At 34.3% G+C, this 17312-nt stretch overlaps 1 protein-coding gene across 1 annotated transcript; it reads right to left on the bottom strand.

Moving 5' to 3' along the window:
* Positions 1-3585: 3585 nt before the first annotated feature.
* On the bottom strand, positions 3586-17208 carry TrpRS-m (Tryptophanyl-tRNA synthetase, mitochondrial). Its single transcript, XM_089244492.1, has 7 exons — positions 17090-17208; positions 13279-13469; positions 11345-11426; positions 9347-9427; positions 8033-8115; positions 7103-7221; positions 3586-4308 (listed from the first exon to the last, which is right to left on the bottom strand). The coding sequence occupies exons 1-7, from the start codon at positions 17162-17164 to the stop codon at positions 3842-3844; spliced, it is 1098 nt and encodes a 365-aa protein (XP_089100618.1). The 5' UTR covers positions 17165-17208; the 3' UTR covers positions 3586-3841.
* Positions 17209-17312: the final 104 nt, after the last annotated feature.

Here is a 17312-nt window from a genome sequence, read left to right as displayed (position 1 = left end):
TTGCGAGATTAAGCATGTCAATTGGTAAGTAGGCATTTGCAGTCTGGATAGAGGGCTGAGCAAAATCAATTTGCCTGGGGGCTCTTGATGCTTTTAAGACGGCCATCTCTGGGCCGTTTTTCCAGGAGAGAGAATGCGTAGCCCTAACTTTCGCAACTTTTCAAAATCAATTTATTCGGTAAAAAAACATATTTTTTACGAAAAAGTGGGAGGGAGTTATAGTGACTATAACAAGAAAAGAGTGCTATAAGCCACACCTTTGCAGGCTAGAATATAGTCAAACTGTAGCTCGCTTGTTGCTTCATAGATGGCAGCACAAGTTCAAATATTTTGGGCTACTTTTTGGCTATTTTTGAAGAGGATTTTGGCTGGAAATTTTTTTAGGACCTGGCAACTCTGCTTACCGAAGCCGCGCATTGGTTAAGAGGCTTTTGTTGCCATAGCAACGATATAGTGATGAGGTTCCTCTTCACTGCAAAGTTAACTTGAAACGGACTATAGTACTGTTTATGAACCATAGATTGCAGCAAATGCATATTTTCCGTGAAGCTGGTGAATTGTCATCCTATTTTTACATATCAATAAACATAGCGCCTCATGTGTTGAATTTACACAGGGCCTGATGAAATGATCCTGATGATATTGCTGATATGCAGTGGCTGATTAAAGTCCGTCGAGACACAGGGCACAAAAGAAAATATTGGGAGGGGGGAAGGCCTAAATTATTAGAAAATAATGTGAAGTTTGAACAAACACAAATTGCAGATAAAATGTTTTCTTCCCTTTAGAATTAGGATTAAAAACTTTTATTTCACATTTCCGTTGGGTTTTACAGGGCCCTTTAGAAGTCGGGGCCCCGGGCACACTCCCGGCGCGCCCACCATTAAATCCACCTCGGAGACTACCATTGATACAATAAACTCTTCCTAAACAAGCCAGTCAGGAAAAAACGCGCCAATGGTTGTCCAAATAGCAAGTAACAGAAAATTTATAAACATGCAATTCATATACATTACTGATGTAAACTGTTATAATACAGTCTTGACATGCTGTAGTTTCTTCCCAAAGCTGCACAGCTTTGACCCATATGATTTCATAGTGAGTAAAATATTTACTTGATAAAAAGCGTTTGTTGCCACCAACTTAGAGGATGGTACTATAGATGTCCCCAGTAGCACAACGATATAGTACAATAGTTGGACCATATCGTTATATATCGAAATGTCAGAGGAATATCAGATGTCATAACTATGATATAGAACGATCTCGTCTTATATGGTGCAAATTATTTATGATGTTAATCGATCAAGTCTTTAATTTTTCAGCCGAATATGTATTTGATTCCATGTGAATAATCTCTACTTTGAAGGACAACAACTTGGGACAATAAATTATTTTAATATAGTTTGAAAAACATAGATCTATATCGTACACCTGACAAAGATCTATATCAGATTCTCTATATAGACCTGATATAGATCTATCAAAGAAGACATAGCTCTATATCTTGAACATGACATACATCTATATCGTGAACCTGACAAAGATATATATATATCAGATACACAATATGCTGATATATCACCATATTGTGTGCCTTTAAAGAAAAATATAGCCTTCAAATGAAAATTTGGAGAAAATTTAAAGTCGAGCGTATAATTTTTTGTTTGAATTGAAATTAAAAACGTTTGAATGAATAATTTTTCATATGAAATTTTGATTTTAATAGGATTAATTATGTTGATATATCAAAATCATTTTGTCAGTTATAATTGAATCCTTACTGTGTATGTTTTACATCGTGGATGTTGGCGTTTCATTTTCTTTCTTTATAAATATCAAATGGCAGTAGCTGTTCTATAATTGGTTTCATTTTTCCGATGATGTTTTAAGTTTATCGTTGCATGACACCAAATCTCCCGATGTTTAGATGTTGAATTTATATTCAAGAACTGAGTGAAAAGAAATTGGTGCAGGGCCCCAGGACCTGTTCCTCATAAGTATGGGCAATGAGCAAACATGAATTTTGTGGAGCCCCTGATCTATGTACTCTTCTTTGAAGCAGTGCCATCTTAATGCATGGCCCGGGGGCCTTAAAAGAAAAAGGGGACCTCGCAAAAACAAAAAATTTGGTTGAAATTTTCAAGAATTTTCCAGGTAGGACCTCAGAGAAATCACTTGGCCCGAGGACCCATGATGATCTTAAGATGGCCCTGCTTTGAAGCAGATTACCCAGAGGAAGAAGACCTGTGGCTTGTGCCTAAAATACAAAAGGCAGACAATTTTAAGGCCCTGAAATCATAGTCTCAAAACAGTATCTTGGATATGTGCCTTGTTTGCCCAAGTAGCCACCTGACGTCAAATATTATGTGAAAATTTGGTGATTTTCTTTGAATGACGTCAGTCAAAAAAAAATCATGTCATATAAAAGTCATTTAATGGTCATGAACAATAAAGGTCAGGAAATAACATGATACTTGATGACCTTATATATATATATATATATATATATAAAATCAGGTGATTTCATTACTTTCATTTGTCATTAAGATAATCAAATGACGTGATATTAAAAAAATGACGTAAATGATTTACCATAAAATAGTATTTTAGCATTTTTTTATAGTTCGTGCATATACATAAATACATAAAAGCACTGAAATTTTAGAACAAGTGAATATTTTTAGTATTTTTTCCTATTAATCGCATTGTATTTTCGAAAGATTATTTTCATATTCTAATTTTTCAAATTTTAATCAAATTTCTTTGATTTTTTAAAGAAAATATTTCAGCATTGAGTACTGCTCATTATAGGGCTTTTTTAAATACATATTTTTGCACTTGTAAATGCATGTTTTCTTCATTTTTCGCTCATATTTTTTAATTTTACAACATATTTTTCTTTTCTGTTAGGCCATACTTCATTTCTTTTAATTTTTTTTTTCATCTTTATGCATATTTTTCAAATTTACTGTTTTTTCCATTCTTTTTATTTTTTTCTTTTTTCTTCAGCATTTTTACAAATGCATATTTTTTTTCATTTCACGTTTCTCAATATTCCTATTAGATTTATTATTTAGGATTAGATTCTCATTATTTAGGGCATATTGAAGAACATTTAAGACATTTTTTTATTTTACATATATTTTGGAATTTTTAAATGCATATTTTAAAATGCATTTTTATTTTTATGGGCATTTTTTTTCAGTGAACTCGTTGGGCATTTTTTCTATTGTGCCATTTGTATTTTGTCATTTTTAAAAGCATATTTCGACTATTTAAATGCATATGTTGACAATTTGAAATGCATATGTTGACAATTTGAAATGCATATGTTGACAATTTGAAATGCATATTTTGATACTTTTAAATGCATATTTTGATATTTTTAAATGCATATTTTGATACTTTTAAATGCATATTTTGATACTTTTAAATGCATATTTTGATACTTTTAAATGCATATTTTGATACTTTTAAATGCATATTTTGATACTTTTAAATGCATATTTTGACATTTCCTAAATGCGTATTTTGAAAATTTTAAACCCATATTTCAGCATTTTAAATGCAGCGGTGTCTACTGCATTACCAGGCTCTGGAGACAAGCTTCAATTTTTCACCTATACTGGTTTCTAAATGAAGAAGTAAATGAACATGTCATGCAAAAACTGATCAAACTATTACCATTTCAATAAGCCAAAATCGAAACAAACCATTCATTGATTCAAGTATTAAAAAGACAGATAGCACGTTCATTGCATTAGATGCATTGAATTTATTTTTACACCCACAAATAATTTAAATGGAACCCTATGAAATGGTGTGATTTGTCACAATATCACGATATGAATGTAGAAGTTAAACCCATCAAATTCTTCACCTCAGAAGATGTTCTAGTTGCTATTTTTGATGCTTTTTCTTTGCCTGTTTGCAGAATTTTGTCCAAGTGAATAGGATCTTTAATAAGATCTTTATACTTGGCTTGAATAGGCTTCAAGTGCTCAATTACGGCTTCCGAAACAACTAATTTATACTGTGCTGTACTCAAATGTTTGTTATCTTCACATATCCTTTCAATAGAGAGCCCTGTGCACAAACTATGGATCTGAATGAGGTTACTGACACCGGGACGTGTTTCTGGATCATAAGTCACAGCAGAAGTAAAGTCTGTGACAGATTTCTTTATGTGCTCAAGAATAACATCAGGGGAGTCAGTCAGCTCGATCCGGCTCTTTGGATCTGGATCAGATTTGCTCATTTTCTTGTCAGGCTGTCGAAGACTTTTCACTTTGGCACAATTTTCATCTGAATAATTAAGAAACAAATGCAGCATATTTTGTAGTAGACTATAACGAGGAAATAAAATGAATTTCTTAACTTTATAGAGATGATAATTAGGAAAATCCAATAAACATATATATGTTACAGCCACAGCCCAAAATCAGCCAGTGGATGAGCCAATTTCGTAATAAATTAACCCAGCTAAGTCTGAATTTCAGGTATTCAGAATGCCAGTTAACAAAGTGGATGGAGATCCCTGGCCAAAGTTTGAAAAGAAAAGACATGATTTGGGGTCAATGCCAAGTTAGCATAATTTTTTGCAATAATTATGTCCATATTAGCTATGGTGGTAATGGACAGAAAAACTATATGTCTATATTATTACATAAATAGTTTTTCTCTCAAAGTTCTCTTTTTTTCCTCCAGTGACACAAAGCCAATACAGATACTATATATAGCCATGTTTCACACGTTGGCAATGAAAAAAATATGGATTTGGAGCCAACAACACTGTTTTACATCAGTGCATTGAACATTAGCCAGGAATCTCCAGCCACTTCGCGAGGTGCCTTAGTGGCACTGTGGTAAGATCCACCATGAAGGTTGCTGTCATGGTCCCAGGTTCAAACCGGAGGGAGATATAGACAAGATATTTTCCCTAATGATCTTGAGGTGACCACCGATAGACAGCGAATTCATTTCCAACCCATCTCATTAATGGTAGTAAATTGCAATACAGTAATATGGAGTTGGTGTAGTAGTAGCAGCCACTTCATGAATTGGCCACACTTCAGACTTTGGCAGTTACAAATACAACAAGACAGCCATATACCCTGTAAGTAATTGGTTCTAGGCCCATCTGTAGATACCTACAACCACAAATAACGAGAACAGCTTGGCGACTGAGGTTGACAAGATTTCATGCCAGCATTTATATATAGGAAGGGGCTTGAGTATTTTGTGGCCTACTGCAAAAACAGCTTTGTGGCTCTCTAAAATGATTTTTCCAGATTCTCCAGTGTCCTCGGCACCCTGGCCCATGTCAGGGTTATATTCGCACCCAAGAACAGCTATCAAACTATGTACTATATTTATAGCAAAAAAAAAAAGCCATTTGGCAATAAATTTTGGCCCGTGGCTCTATGAGAAAAATTGTAAGTGTGCCCCTGAGTACTTGAAGGTTGAGAACCACTACTCTTTAGGGCTGTACTACCCATGTGGTTCTGAATGGTGTGCTGCTCCAGGAGGGGAGTTAAATTTGAGTTCAAAGGACGAAAAAAGTTATGAACTGTCGACCAAAAAAAAAACTTGTCCTACATAAGGACACATGAAAAATATCAGTCCTGAGGCCAGAGCCGCAACTAGGTGTTTGGTTAGCAGGGGCAAGCTCCCATTTCGGCATCCCTTTCCCCATAATGTTAAAGGAGAAGCTAAAAGGTGAAATTGGAGCTCCATCTAGTCCAGAACCAGACCTGTCTGCTCCCCCTTAGTTGCCTCCCAGCCTGAGGTCCCAAAGATAACAGCCTGGGGGGGGGGGCCCTGCTACAAGATGTGGGAGGTCGTGTATACAATATCTGTATGCAGCACACCACAATGGAAGGACTGTCACGGCTAGATGATACATTATCTACCCAGAATTTCAACTAAATATTTTTTCAGCCAAGGCAAACATGCATTTTGCCACCCCTTCCCCGTGTAGTTTTAAATACGTCATTAATAGGATAAATTAGCTCTCTTTATGGTGCAACCCTGGGGCATCCAACCTACAATCACTCTGGGCTTGGGGGGTCCGTCAAAATCCTAGACCTGTGGGTTCTCTGTCTTGGACAGAATTTTAGGTAATGCTTTGGAAAGAAATCAGAATGTAACTCAATTTATTCAAAATATTTTTATTCCATATTTGGGACCCTAAAACTTAGCAGCCCAGTGTAGCTTAAACCATTGCACCTGCCTAAGTCCAGCCCTGTTTATGAAGAATACTAACAATCTTGATTAATCAAGCCTCCATCAACTGAGGCACAAGGCCAGATCAAGGTCAACTAGTAGTATAGTCTCTTTCACTTGAGCATGACAGGTAAGGAAAACCATTCAAACTGGTAATTTGAATATTTACATCATTCTTAGCATCATGTCTTCAATATAAGCATCATATATTATATATTTCTATTTGTTTTCAAATACATTTTCCTGTGATCAGCAAGCACTTTTTAAAATATATTTTCAGGTATTGCTTCTTCTACCTGAGGAGACCTCAAACTCATTACCTGCAGTCAATCTAGGCTCTACTGTATGTGCTTGAGGCATGGGCGCGTACATGTCATTTTCTAAAATACCTATAACTGACCATATTGTAATTACATTTATGAAAAGATTAAGAAGTTTGTGCTGTATATTATGTGCAGGGCCGCAACTAGATACTTTGTCACCCGGGCAAACTGGTATTTTGACACCCCTTGCCATGTAGAAGATGCAGTTAAAGGGTGAATGCGGTGCCCCTTTTGGTCCAGTGCCGGCACCAGACCCACCTGCCCCCCGCCTAGTTGTGGCCCTGATTATGTGTCAAAATACTTTCATATTGCAACATAATCTTATCAGATTGAAAGAAAATTTCAATTAAATAATGTTTCTCATGAAAATCTGTAAAAACATTTCTGCAGTAAGAGAAAAAAAAATCCTAATCAATAGCTTGAAACAAACTCTCTTATGAACTCTTTTTTCCTTATGAAGCTTCAAAAAACACTTTTTTTAGTCATTTATAAATAAAATGAGCTGATGGCACGAGGCAATTTCATTGAATATGAAACACATCCCAGCTTACTTAATAATGGCTGTGGCACAGGGAAAATCTTCTCAAACCGGTTATTAAAGTGACGAGCTAGATGTTGAGTTATCTGTATGTGCTGCAATTGATCTTCTCCTACAGGAACTTTGGTAGTTCTACAAAATAAATTTTTTCATACTGTGAGCTTTTCTAAGTTTGAGTTTTTTTCCTGAAAGTTTTTTTGAAAGAAGAAAAGAAACTGAATTTTTCACAGAGCTTACAATAAATTTCATTGAATATATTAGTTGATAAATTTTTTGAATTGGTCCTTTCATGAGAAAATTATTCTTTTATACAGTAAAAGAACTTTTGGGACAATACAATAGATTTGAGATAACTATTTTAGAGTTATTTCAAGCTGACCATTTATTTTGTAAACAGAGATATTTAAGTGGACAGTTCAAATGATAAATTAATGCATTTGGATTTAATGCTTCTAAAGAACCTTAAGGCTTTGAAGTGGTTATGTTGAAAAAAGAAACAGTGACTGGAGAGTTCATTGATTGAACCGAATACCCACGAGTCCAGATATGGCTTCAGATATATTTTACATCACTCAATTGTAAAAACTTTTTATAATAATAGTCATTGCACTTTTTTTAAACTTGTAATTTATTTGGCTGAAATATTATCTTTAAATTTTTCCACAGCAACTAATAAATGCATCAGATATGCAAGTGAATATACAGTCAGGCCTTGGTATAATGTCACCCCCTCTCAAAGACTAAATAAAAATGATTTCACAAGTGAGGGTGATTTAATGAGTAAAGTTTATTTACTAATTATGCTATCAGGGGCATTCAGAAACTGACGTTATAGGTGGGGTGACGTTAAAAGAGGATGACATTATACCAATGTCTCACTGCATATTTTAATTGGTTTTAAGGATATAACCATGAACTTAAAAATAAGGTTATAACCACTTACTTGTACAATAATATATCAGCACTCTGAAGGACTGGATATACATAAAGTCCAAGAGGCACGTCTTTTACTTGAGAACTTTTTTCCTGAACCAATGAAAGACTAAAATTACTTTCCAAACAATATACAACATTAATTAATAGTTCAGTATTCACAAGAAGTTTTTCCCTCTATTTTCAGTTTTGCACCATTAAATTTTGAACAAAATTCATAAAGTTCAAATTATGATCAGATTATTCAACAGCTTCTACAGACAAATAAGGTTTCCATAATTGCAATAATATTTTTAAAAAAAAGTTTTATTATTCAGAAATTGTGATCACAATGAAATGTTTCACTATAGTTATTCTATCTCTCTAAATTACTAGAGCTTAACTAGATTGATTTTTAATGCCACCACTGAGTTAACAACACATTTTACAAAGCAATGGGTTAAAGAAATGCCAGTTGCAGTGGTTTTGGGTCGAGTACCTGCATTCCATGTCTCTATGGGCACCATAACATAAAAGAAGCTTTCAGTTGGTGTTAGGTCAACATGAAAAGTCAGAACCATTCTTTCAAAGAAGGGATCGCCAACATCCTTCAGAGACAACATCTCGGAGTCCATCGAGGATTTATCATGAACTCCAAATATTTGTGTTCGAAACTTGAACTTATTTAATTGCATGCTTTTGTACCAGAAATTGCATTCATTTGAAAATAACTCAAATGATAAGGTTGGCTGATAAGTAGTGAATTTTATTTTTGTCCCTTTCTTTAAAAATGGGTAAACGTGAGAAAGTGCGTCTGCATAGAAACTTTCTTTGCTCGAAGTTGAAAGGAGTGCTAATCAAAGCTGTATGAAAATTATCCAATGGAAAAAGGCTCCAATGCCATCTAAGAATTGTGTCTTGATTTTGACCTTACCCCTCTCACCACAGATCATTTTTCAACTTCGGGGAAAAAATTACAATTTTTTCAGTTGTGTTAGTCATTTGTCACAGTCTTTAAAAAATTTTATAACGTGAACAGGTTATGTACATGTACAGATTTCTTGTCTCACATCTATTCAAACTTTGAAGCAATTAATGATGCATGTGGTGTTATCTGAATTTTTATTTCAAGAATTTCATGAAACATTTCTGGAACTTATTGCTTATTATGTCAAATAAGCTCAACTGTGTTATAACTACACAAAGATGAAATGCTTCAAAAAGGTGTATTGTATTTGCATCTACTCAGCAAAAATTCCTGCACAAACCATACGTGAAGAAAAAGTTTTTTTACTCATAGTTTTGAAAAAAAAAGGGAATAAAATAAATGAAACAAGTAATGTACCTTAAATTGTGGTAGATGAGCTAATTTTGGCATAGTAATCATGCAGCCTAAAAGCCATGACAATTCAGTATGTTGAGGAATCTGTGTAGTAAACAAATTTGAGGCATGAGCACATGTGAAAGAAAAATTGTGAAAAAAAAAATGCACATAAATATAAAGCATCTTGGCATATATTCTTATCATTTACCAACAATCAGAACACACATATTTTGGTGTGGTCATTTTTCTCTGGGGGAGGGGGGGTTGCAAACATAATTTTGCTACCCACTACAGTGTAACAATTGATGATGGTTTGCAATAGGTTTTTTTATTTTTTTGAAACACCTGGATTATTGTGTTGCGCATTTGAAAAAAAAATATAAAGTTTATGATTGACCTGGATAATTTTGATGTCCATGGTTTTTCATCACTTAATATAAAAAATTAGAATATATGGGCAATATCACAAATATACAGGCAAGAAGTTTTTTCTTTTGATTGGAATGTTTTGGCTGTTTTTCAATTTGCTTTGAAACAATGCAGGATGCCATGCCCCTCATATCTATGGCTTTTTTTACATGGGTCAATAACCAAATTATATGATTGCCAGAATGACTAAAAGTGTAGAAGTTTAGACACAACTTTTAAAATACATGCTTTGAATACTATTTACAAATTTTAAATATACAAAAATAATAATAATTACTTTTTTTTAAAATTTTTCCATGAACTCAAACGAAAAAAATTGAGTGTAATCATCTAGCTTTGATATACATTATTGAAGCTAGATAAACTACTTGGCTATTTAAATAATGCTGTACTTTGCTTTCCTATTCTTATGGGGGGCATGATTTTCCTCTCCGGTTCTTGAATATTTCAGACTTAAAGTGTAAAATTTACCACATGTATTCAAAAGATATAAGTTATGATTAAAAAATATATATATTATTCATCAGAAATTAAAATGGGAAACGCAGACACTCCAACTTTTTAATGAAATATTAGATAAAAGAAAATGAAAGCTCAAAAAATTTTAATCAAGTTCATTGGCTATTTAGTTAACTTTGGGGCATCAGAGGAAAATTAATTTCCAAGAAGCACACTTGCATTTTTAGTGTGTATAACTATGTCCAAGGCCAGAATTGTATAGACAGAGATGGACTTGAAAGTCTGGGGGGGGGGGGGGAAACAAGATGATTGCTGGGTTGGGCATGATGATTGATGATGCCAATTCATATATATACGCAAATACATTAGCTCACACACACAGTCGGTTTTGCCTTTGATGCTGGGGGTCATTGCCCCCCCCCCTGCTCTCCCCATATCTCCGCCCATGTGGAACTGGTGGGGGGGGGGGAGTAAAGGGAGCAACTACTACTACTAAACCAGACATGCAACATGCACCTCATCCATATTCCTCTGCGGAACCTCTAACGAATTGGTACATGTTGGAATGTGCATGTACGTGTTGTGAAACCTGGCGTGAAGTTTGTTTCTGTGTAATGCTTGTTATCTGTAGTGCTGCCATCTGCCACCAGTTTCTCTAACTATGAGTGAAGTGTAATGATTGAATGATTTATCATTGTAGTCCTGTTGCTCTCTGTGGCGAGACTCCCCCTGCCAAAGGTTGTATAGTTATTAAAATAAAATAAACTTTTTATTTAATAACTATACAACCTTTTTAATGGGGAGATCGGCTCACATTTGCACCTCAAAGTTGGGAACCACAGGAAACCAACTTCAGCTGACCACCACTGTGGTGACGGTGGGATTCGAACCTGGATCCTCGCGATGCGAATCTGTCACTATGACCACTCAACCACCACAGCGGCTAAAGGGAGCAACTGACCCATGCCACAAATTTTACAGCAGGGGGTGGGGGGGAGAAAATTCATGTTTGTCCGCCCCTTGAAGAGTTTTAGGTACGACCCTGGTTATATCAATGATAATTTATTATGGTTTCTAATTGAAGGAAAATAAAGAGAAAACTTCAACTCAAGAAAAGAAAATAACACATACATGAGACTGCAGAAAAAGTGTTGATATGGTAGGATCTATTCCACAAGCCACCAAACATGCTGTCATCAAATGTATATTCTTCCTAGTATTAAAAAAAATGAATATAAATAAAAATGTTAAAAGTGAGCCCAGAGACAGGAGGAGAAAAACAGTAGATAAGCTAATAAATTTCCGATTTCCAGGAAAGAACCACATTTATATGTGGCTCTTTCCCTCATATTTTCAGCAATTTTCAAATACCTCAGGGAATATTGCACTTTAAACATGGGTATTTTTTGTTGGGCTGAGGAGAAATTTTTTAATATCTATTCAACACCTTCAAAATGAATGACGTATCTGAGGTCTACATGTTATTTTTGGATACTTTTTCTAATTGAAAGTATGTTTCCTAGAATGGTAAACAACTTGCAAGTTATTCCAGAATAAAGGGACTTTACTTTGCACCGTGTATGTAAAATGATTTAACAATAAGTACGGGCATTAGAATTTGATTTCTCCTTTTTTAAATTCCTCTTTTTTTTTTGTTTGAAAGTGATGTTAGTTATTATATATTGAATGAGTTTCTTCCCGCCCTTATTTAAGAAACCAGAGCTTTTAAAATGTATTGTCCTTCAGGAAGCAGTGACATTATCAGGTTCCGTAAGGAATATTAACGTGGGTATCTGTCTGGTAGTTCAAGCTCAAGTGACATTATCATGTCCCTCGTCAAAGCTGGAGGTATGTCGATTCCAGGGACAAAGACAGAAAAAAAAAAGAGGAATTTAAAAAAAAATATTATGCTCCGTATTTATTGTTAAATCTTTTTGACATGCAGGGTGCAAAGGGGGAGTACCTTTATCCTGGAAGAACTCCGGAACTGTTGATCCTAGAAGCATACTTCAAATCAGAAAAAGTAACGAGTAACAGGCAAATTTAGGATACATCATTTCTATTGCAAGGGGCTGCATATCATTGAAATAAAAAAGATCAACTTTGGTCACCCTGTCTTAAAAAAAACTGATTAGAAAAGCCTTTGCTGAGACCAACAAAAACATTCCATGTTTTCCACTAAAATATTTGAATTCAAAAATAGCTGAAAATGAAGGAAAGAACAGCATAAACTAAATATATTAACTAAACACATAAATTGACAAGCTTATTCTATGCTTCATATGCTGTTATGTCTCTCATTTTCAGTGATTTTTGAATTCAAACATCTAAGTGAATATTGCACTTAAAAACTGGGAGTTTTTCATTGGAATCAGGAGAGACAGAGCAATAACTTTCTAATTGGAAGTTAGAGAGCGGGTTGGGGTGGAGGGGGGAGCATATAAAAAGTTTATTTTATTTTAATAACTATACAACCCCTTGCAATATGAATGATATATCTGAGGTATACATATAATTTAGGTACTGCAACCATACTACCAATCTGAAGTATGCTTCTAGGATTAATTGTTCATGATTTATTCAGTATAAAAGGACTTTTTTATGCATCCTGTATACGTGTGTACAAGCATTTTTGGATTAAAAAAAAAAAAATAGTTTTTACATTAAAGCGAGGGGGGGGGGGAATGCATTCAGCTTATATACAGGTCAGTTTTTCAGAAGTAAAACCACTTCGGACTTCCTTCCATGTTGTAAGATACGCTGTCATAAATTCAGTTATTTTTTCCTGTTGTCCTTTTACTGTAATTTAGTGATCACAAACAAAAATTTTTAGACACTAATACAGATTTTTCAGTCTCTATGGTGACCTGGTGCTCGAGACTTGCCAAGTGCTGGACTACATGATGAAATTTCTCCTCAAAGTAGTAGTTTTTGTATCTTTGCAGGAAATTCTGGTAGTTCAAATTCAGAAAGAAACAAGCGGCTTATATAGGAAAGGGAAAAATACAGCTGCCTTCGTCCAAATATCATGAGAAAAAAAACATATATGTAGATAGATATATTACTTTAAAATATTAGGGTCTTGTGGCAAAGTCACAGAATGAAGATCGACCACACAGAATATGCAAGATGATGAGGAGGATTTCTGTAGTTCTTTCCAGTTCCTTATTGCTCCAAAATAATTGCCTAAATGTGGTGCTCCTGTTGGCTGTATCCCAGAGAAGATGGTATGATGGCAGCATCTAAAATCATTTTTCTAACATGTCAAAAAAAAAATCTTTATGTTAAAATATCACGTACTTATTCAAAATTTAATACAGTAAAACCCCTCTTAACGGTCACCATTCTTTTACAGCCAAATGATAATTTCCCCTTGTGTGATAAAAGCATACATTTCAAACTCCTGATTAGCGGTAATCTTTTTTTTACAGATGAATTTTTTGTCTCGCTGGTATCAACAAAAAAGAGAGGTCTTACTGTATATGATATATTTTTCTTCGATGAAGAAGAGTGTATAAAGTCTTAAAATTTATCTTTAAATAACTTTGTCTTGATGTTTAGAATCAAATCAAATTGAAATCAATGTTCAATTTTGCACAGTTGAATTACTCTATTCAGAGACGTATGTGAGGTGGAGGAGGGGGGGGGGGGGAGAGCATAGGAAATTTGTTCCAGTTTTCCTCAAGAAAGCTTAAAAAAAGAAAAAAAAAGGAACATATTTTTGTAAAAATATTAAAATATCAAAAGAAAATACTTTTATATGCAGCTTTAGTCAATTTCTGTGGATTTAAATGTTTTTTGAAGGTTGTTAACTCAAAATTTCTTTGAAAAGTTACCTTGTGATTCCTCCCCCCCCCCCACATAGACTGTTTATGCCTAACCCCCCCCCCCCCCCCCCGCCCCCAAAAGTATGATGCTGTGTATGCCCATGATTCTGTTTTCTTGCATAAGCTTATAGGAGATTCAAGTTCTTATTTTGCCAAAGAGATCAAGTTTTAGAGGGATCACTAAAATATGGGTAAAGATGTGACACCTTTATTTAAAGATGGCAGAATACTTAGGTTATTGAAGAAAAAATTGCTATACATCAGAATCACAATAGCATATTTCAGCACAGTGGAATGCTTGAGCACCCGCAGTATTTTGTGGCACAGGTTGGAGTACTCCTCAGAATTAATTCAGAAAAATACCTTGCTTAAAGCTCAAGTTGAGCACCTACAGGCCTAAAATACTTCTGACGCCCCTGCTTCAGTGTTTTTCAACCTGTGCTCTGTGTAGCCATATGGGTGGAGATATATGGAGGCAATGCCTTTACTCCCACCATCAATGATATTGATGATATATGATTTGTATATTTCAATATTTTTTTACATTAATACATTTAAATGCATAAAATCAAGGAATTTTCAGAATAAGTGCATATTTTTGAAGGTTTATTAAAGCTCAATCACTTTTCTTATAATTTTGCAAATGAATATTGCTCATATATTTTCATAACATTGGTTTCCCCACACAAATGGGATTGAAACAGTTGTTATTCAAAGAATATTGTAAACATCTCTATTAATTCACGAAATCCCACCTGCAGGCGAAAAAAACCAATGTTATGAAAATATTAGGAGCAATATTCATTTAAAAAATTATAAAAAAAATAATTGAGCTTTAATAAACCTTTAAAATATGCACTTATTCTGAAAGTTCTTTGATATTATGCATTCATATGCATTAATGCTCAAAAGGCCAACATATTTTCTAGAGATACCATCAAAAGTGTTCAATTTTTTTTTTTTTTACAAATATCATCGAAATTCTTTTGTTACTGGTATTTCGTTACAGAGCAGCGACGACCAACTAGAAATGAAAAATTTCTAAATAAAATTGTGCAGAAGTTATTTGCATATATGCAAAAATATATACATATGTGGGATATTTTTTTATAAATGAATATACGCTAAGAAATGTAAAATACACATTTTTTAAAAACATTGTTTCTTTTGCATGATGATTTTTTTGAAGAATATTTTCTCATTTTTGGTACGCATTTTGAAATTTTTAAGTCTTTTTTAGTGCATATTTTGCATTTTTTAAATGCATATTTTGTCATTTGTAAGTGCATATTTGCATGTTTATAGAGTATATTTTGCCACTTTTTTTAGAGCATATAATCCAGGCTCTAATAATAACCCTTTCAGGGAAGGCCTAAAAGAAAATGTCTGTCCCAGGGCTCGAGAAGGCACACTACGGCCCTGCTATTACTATTACCTTCGCCATGCTTTGCAAGACTACATCCTCAAGTGCTATTTTTAATATATATCATATCTCATAATTAGTAACATGCAAGGAAAAAATATAAGCTTTAAATGTCATTTTATAAACTTCAATGCATTATTCTTAAAATTAATTAATGAGAAATATTTTCCTGCATTCATTTTGAACTTGAACTACCCATGTTGTCATTGCATTTAATTAAGAATTCAACATTTCTATTCCGAAAACTAATTAGTTCCACTAATTAACTTTTATTATTATGTTTATGATTTTAAATATACAGTGAAGAACATCAGTTTTAATGTTTTTATAAAAAATTCTATCAAAAATTATATTTTAATAGCTTTAGACTTCCAAAAAAAAGGGGGGGGAGGGAAGCAAGCACATCTTTATAAAAAGGGGCATAACAGGTAGCATATGCAGAAATTAATTGGCCAGATGACTGGTTAGAGAGTTGTGGCCAGGGTCACAACTGAGGAAGAGCAGGGATGGTCTGGTGCTGGACCAGGAAGGGAGGTAAACACTGAGTTTACTCTTTTTCTGTTGAAAATTACGAGGGGGAGGGAAACTAAATGAATACAGGCCTCTGGTTACAGAGTACATTTTTGTTTCACAAAAGTTTGGGAGACCTGTCATATTCTTGTATTCAATCTATACATGAGCAGAGATACTGGGAGGGGGCATTGCCCCCTCAAGGTCAAAAGTGGAGTCAACAGATCCAATGTATACGTGCATATATGAATTGGCATCATCATCTTGCCCCCTGCAGCATGAATGAATGAACAGCAGAACTTTGCCACTGGACTTATCCCGTTGCCGAGATTTCTTCCTGCCCACCTTCGTGGCAGAGTCCGGAACACTTTATTTTGAGTAAAAAAAAAAAACACAATTTTTACAACATATTTTCCTTGGACAATTGAGTACTGTCACGATTAACAAATTTTATGGTGATTACAGATGAGATGGGGTTGGGAGTTGGAGAAAAGTTCCGGGGTTTCATTAAGAAGGAGGAATGTACATATATTAGAATGAAGGTACATTTTAGAAGCACTTGGGGGGGGGGGGGGGCATCTGCTATCTTACACTTGCCATATTATATACATAGCATACAACAAACAAGCAACATGAAAATCTTATTTTATAATATAAAACATCCATCGGAGCAAGCCATCTCAATTAACACCTTGTTGGTGAACAAATGGGTTTGACTTGTGGACTAGAAGCCCCCCAGCAGCAATGACCATGCCCCCACCCAGACTTTCAAGTCTATCTCCGCCTATGGGTCTTGTATTCATTAACACCATCATGTTTCTGATGCGTAGCAATTTTTTTTCGCTCAATAAATGCTTTCTAGAGTGTCCTTTTATGTCAGAGCTAGCATTGTCCCTCCCCCCCTCCTGGACACATATATATTAAAATTTGCAATAATTTATGAATATAAATAAATACTTTTTCTCCAATTAATAAATTTTTGAGATACTTGACACAAAAGAAAAACATCAGCAAATTCATCAATGTTTTCTTCATTAAACATAAAAAATATATAAATATTCTATCTTACAAACAAAAATAAATTAAACGGGGCATCAGATTCATAAATTTTCATACCAGCGATGAATTCGCTGCTAGACTACCAATACTTCTCGTGTAAATAACACTCTTGCTTAAGTAACGAATAGGCATGTTTTAGCATAATACAAACGGCTCTGACTGAAACTCTTTTCTAGATAAACACACATACAGTATAGTGAAAATTATAAAAATATTTTTCATTTATTTCAAATATTTCAGTTTAAAAAACAAAATTCTGTAATAAAAATGATCACACTTT

The sequence above is a fragment of the Pholcus phalangioides genome, unplaced genomic scaffold (assembly GCF_987345545.1).
Source record: "Pholcus phalangioides strain wild (caught in Gottingen) unplaced genomic scaffold, Ppha-v1.0 ptg000015l_1, whole genome shotgun sequence".
NCBI lineage: Eukaryota > Metazoa > Arthropoda > Arachnida > Araneae > Pholcidae > Pholcus > Pholcus phalangioides.
This window is presented reverse-complemented; position numbering and strand designations above follow the sequence as displayed.

Excerpts from the sequence above, each read along its gene's own strand:
- TrpRS-m (XM_089244492.1), bottom strand. The coding sequence starts at position 17,164 with ATGCCTATTCGTTACTTAAGCAAGAGTGTTATTTACACGAGAAGTATT. Across the intron at positions 13,470-17,089 it reads TAGCAGCGAATTCATCGCTG|AAAAATGATTTTAGATGCTG; the intron begins GTATGAAAATTT and ends TTGACATGTTAG. Across the intron at positions 4,309-7,102 it reads TGTGCCACAGCCATTATTAA|ATGAAAATTGTGCCAAAGTG; the intron begins GTAAGCTGGGAT and ends TTAATTATTCAG.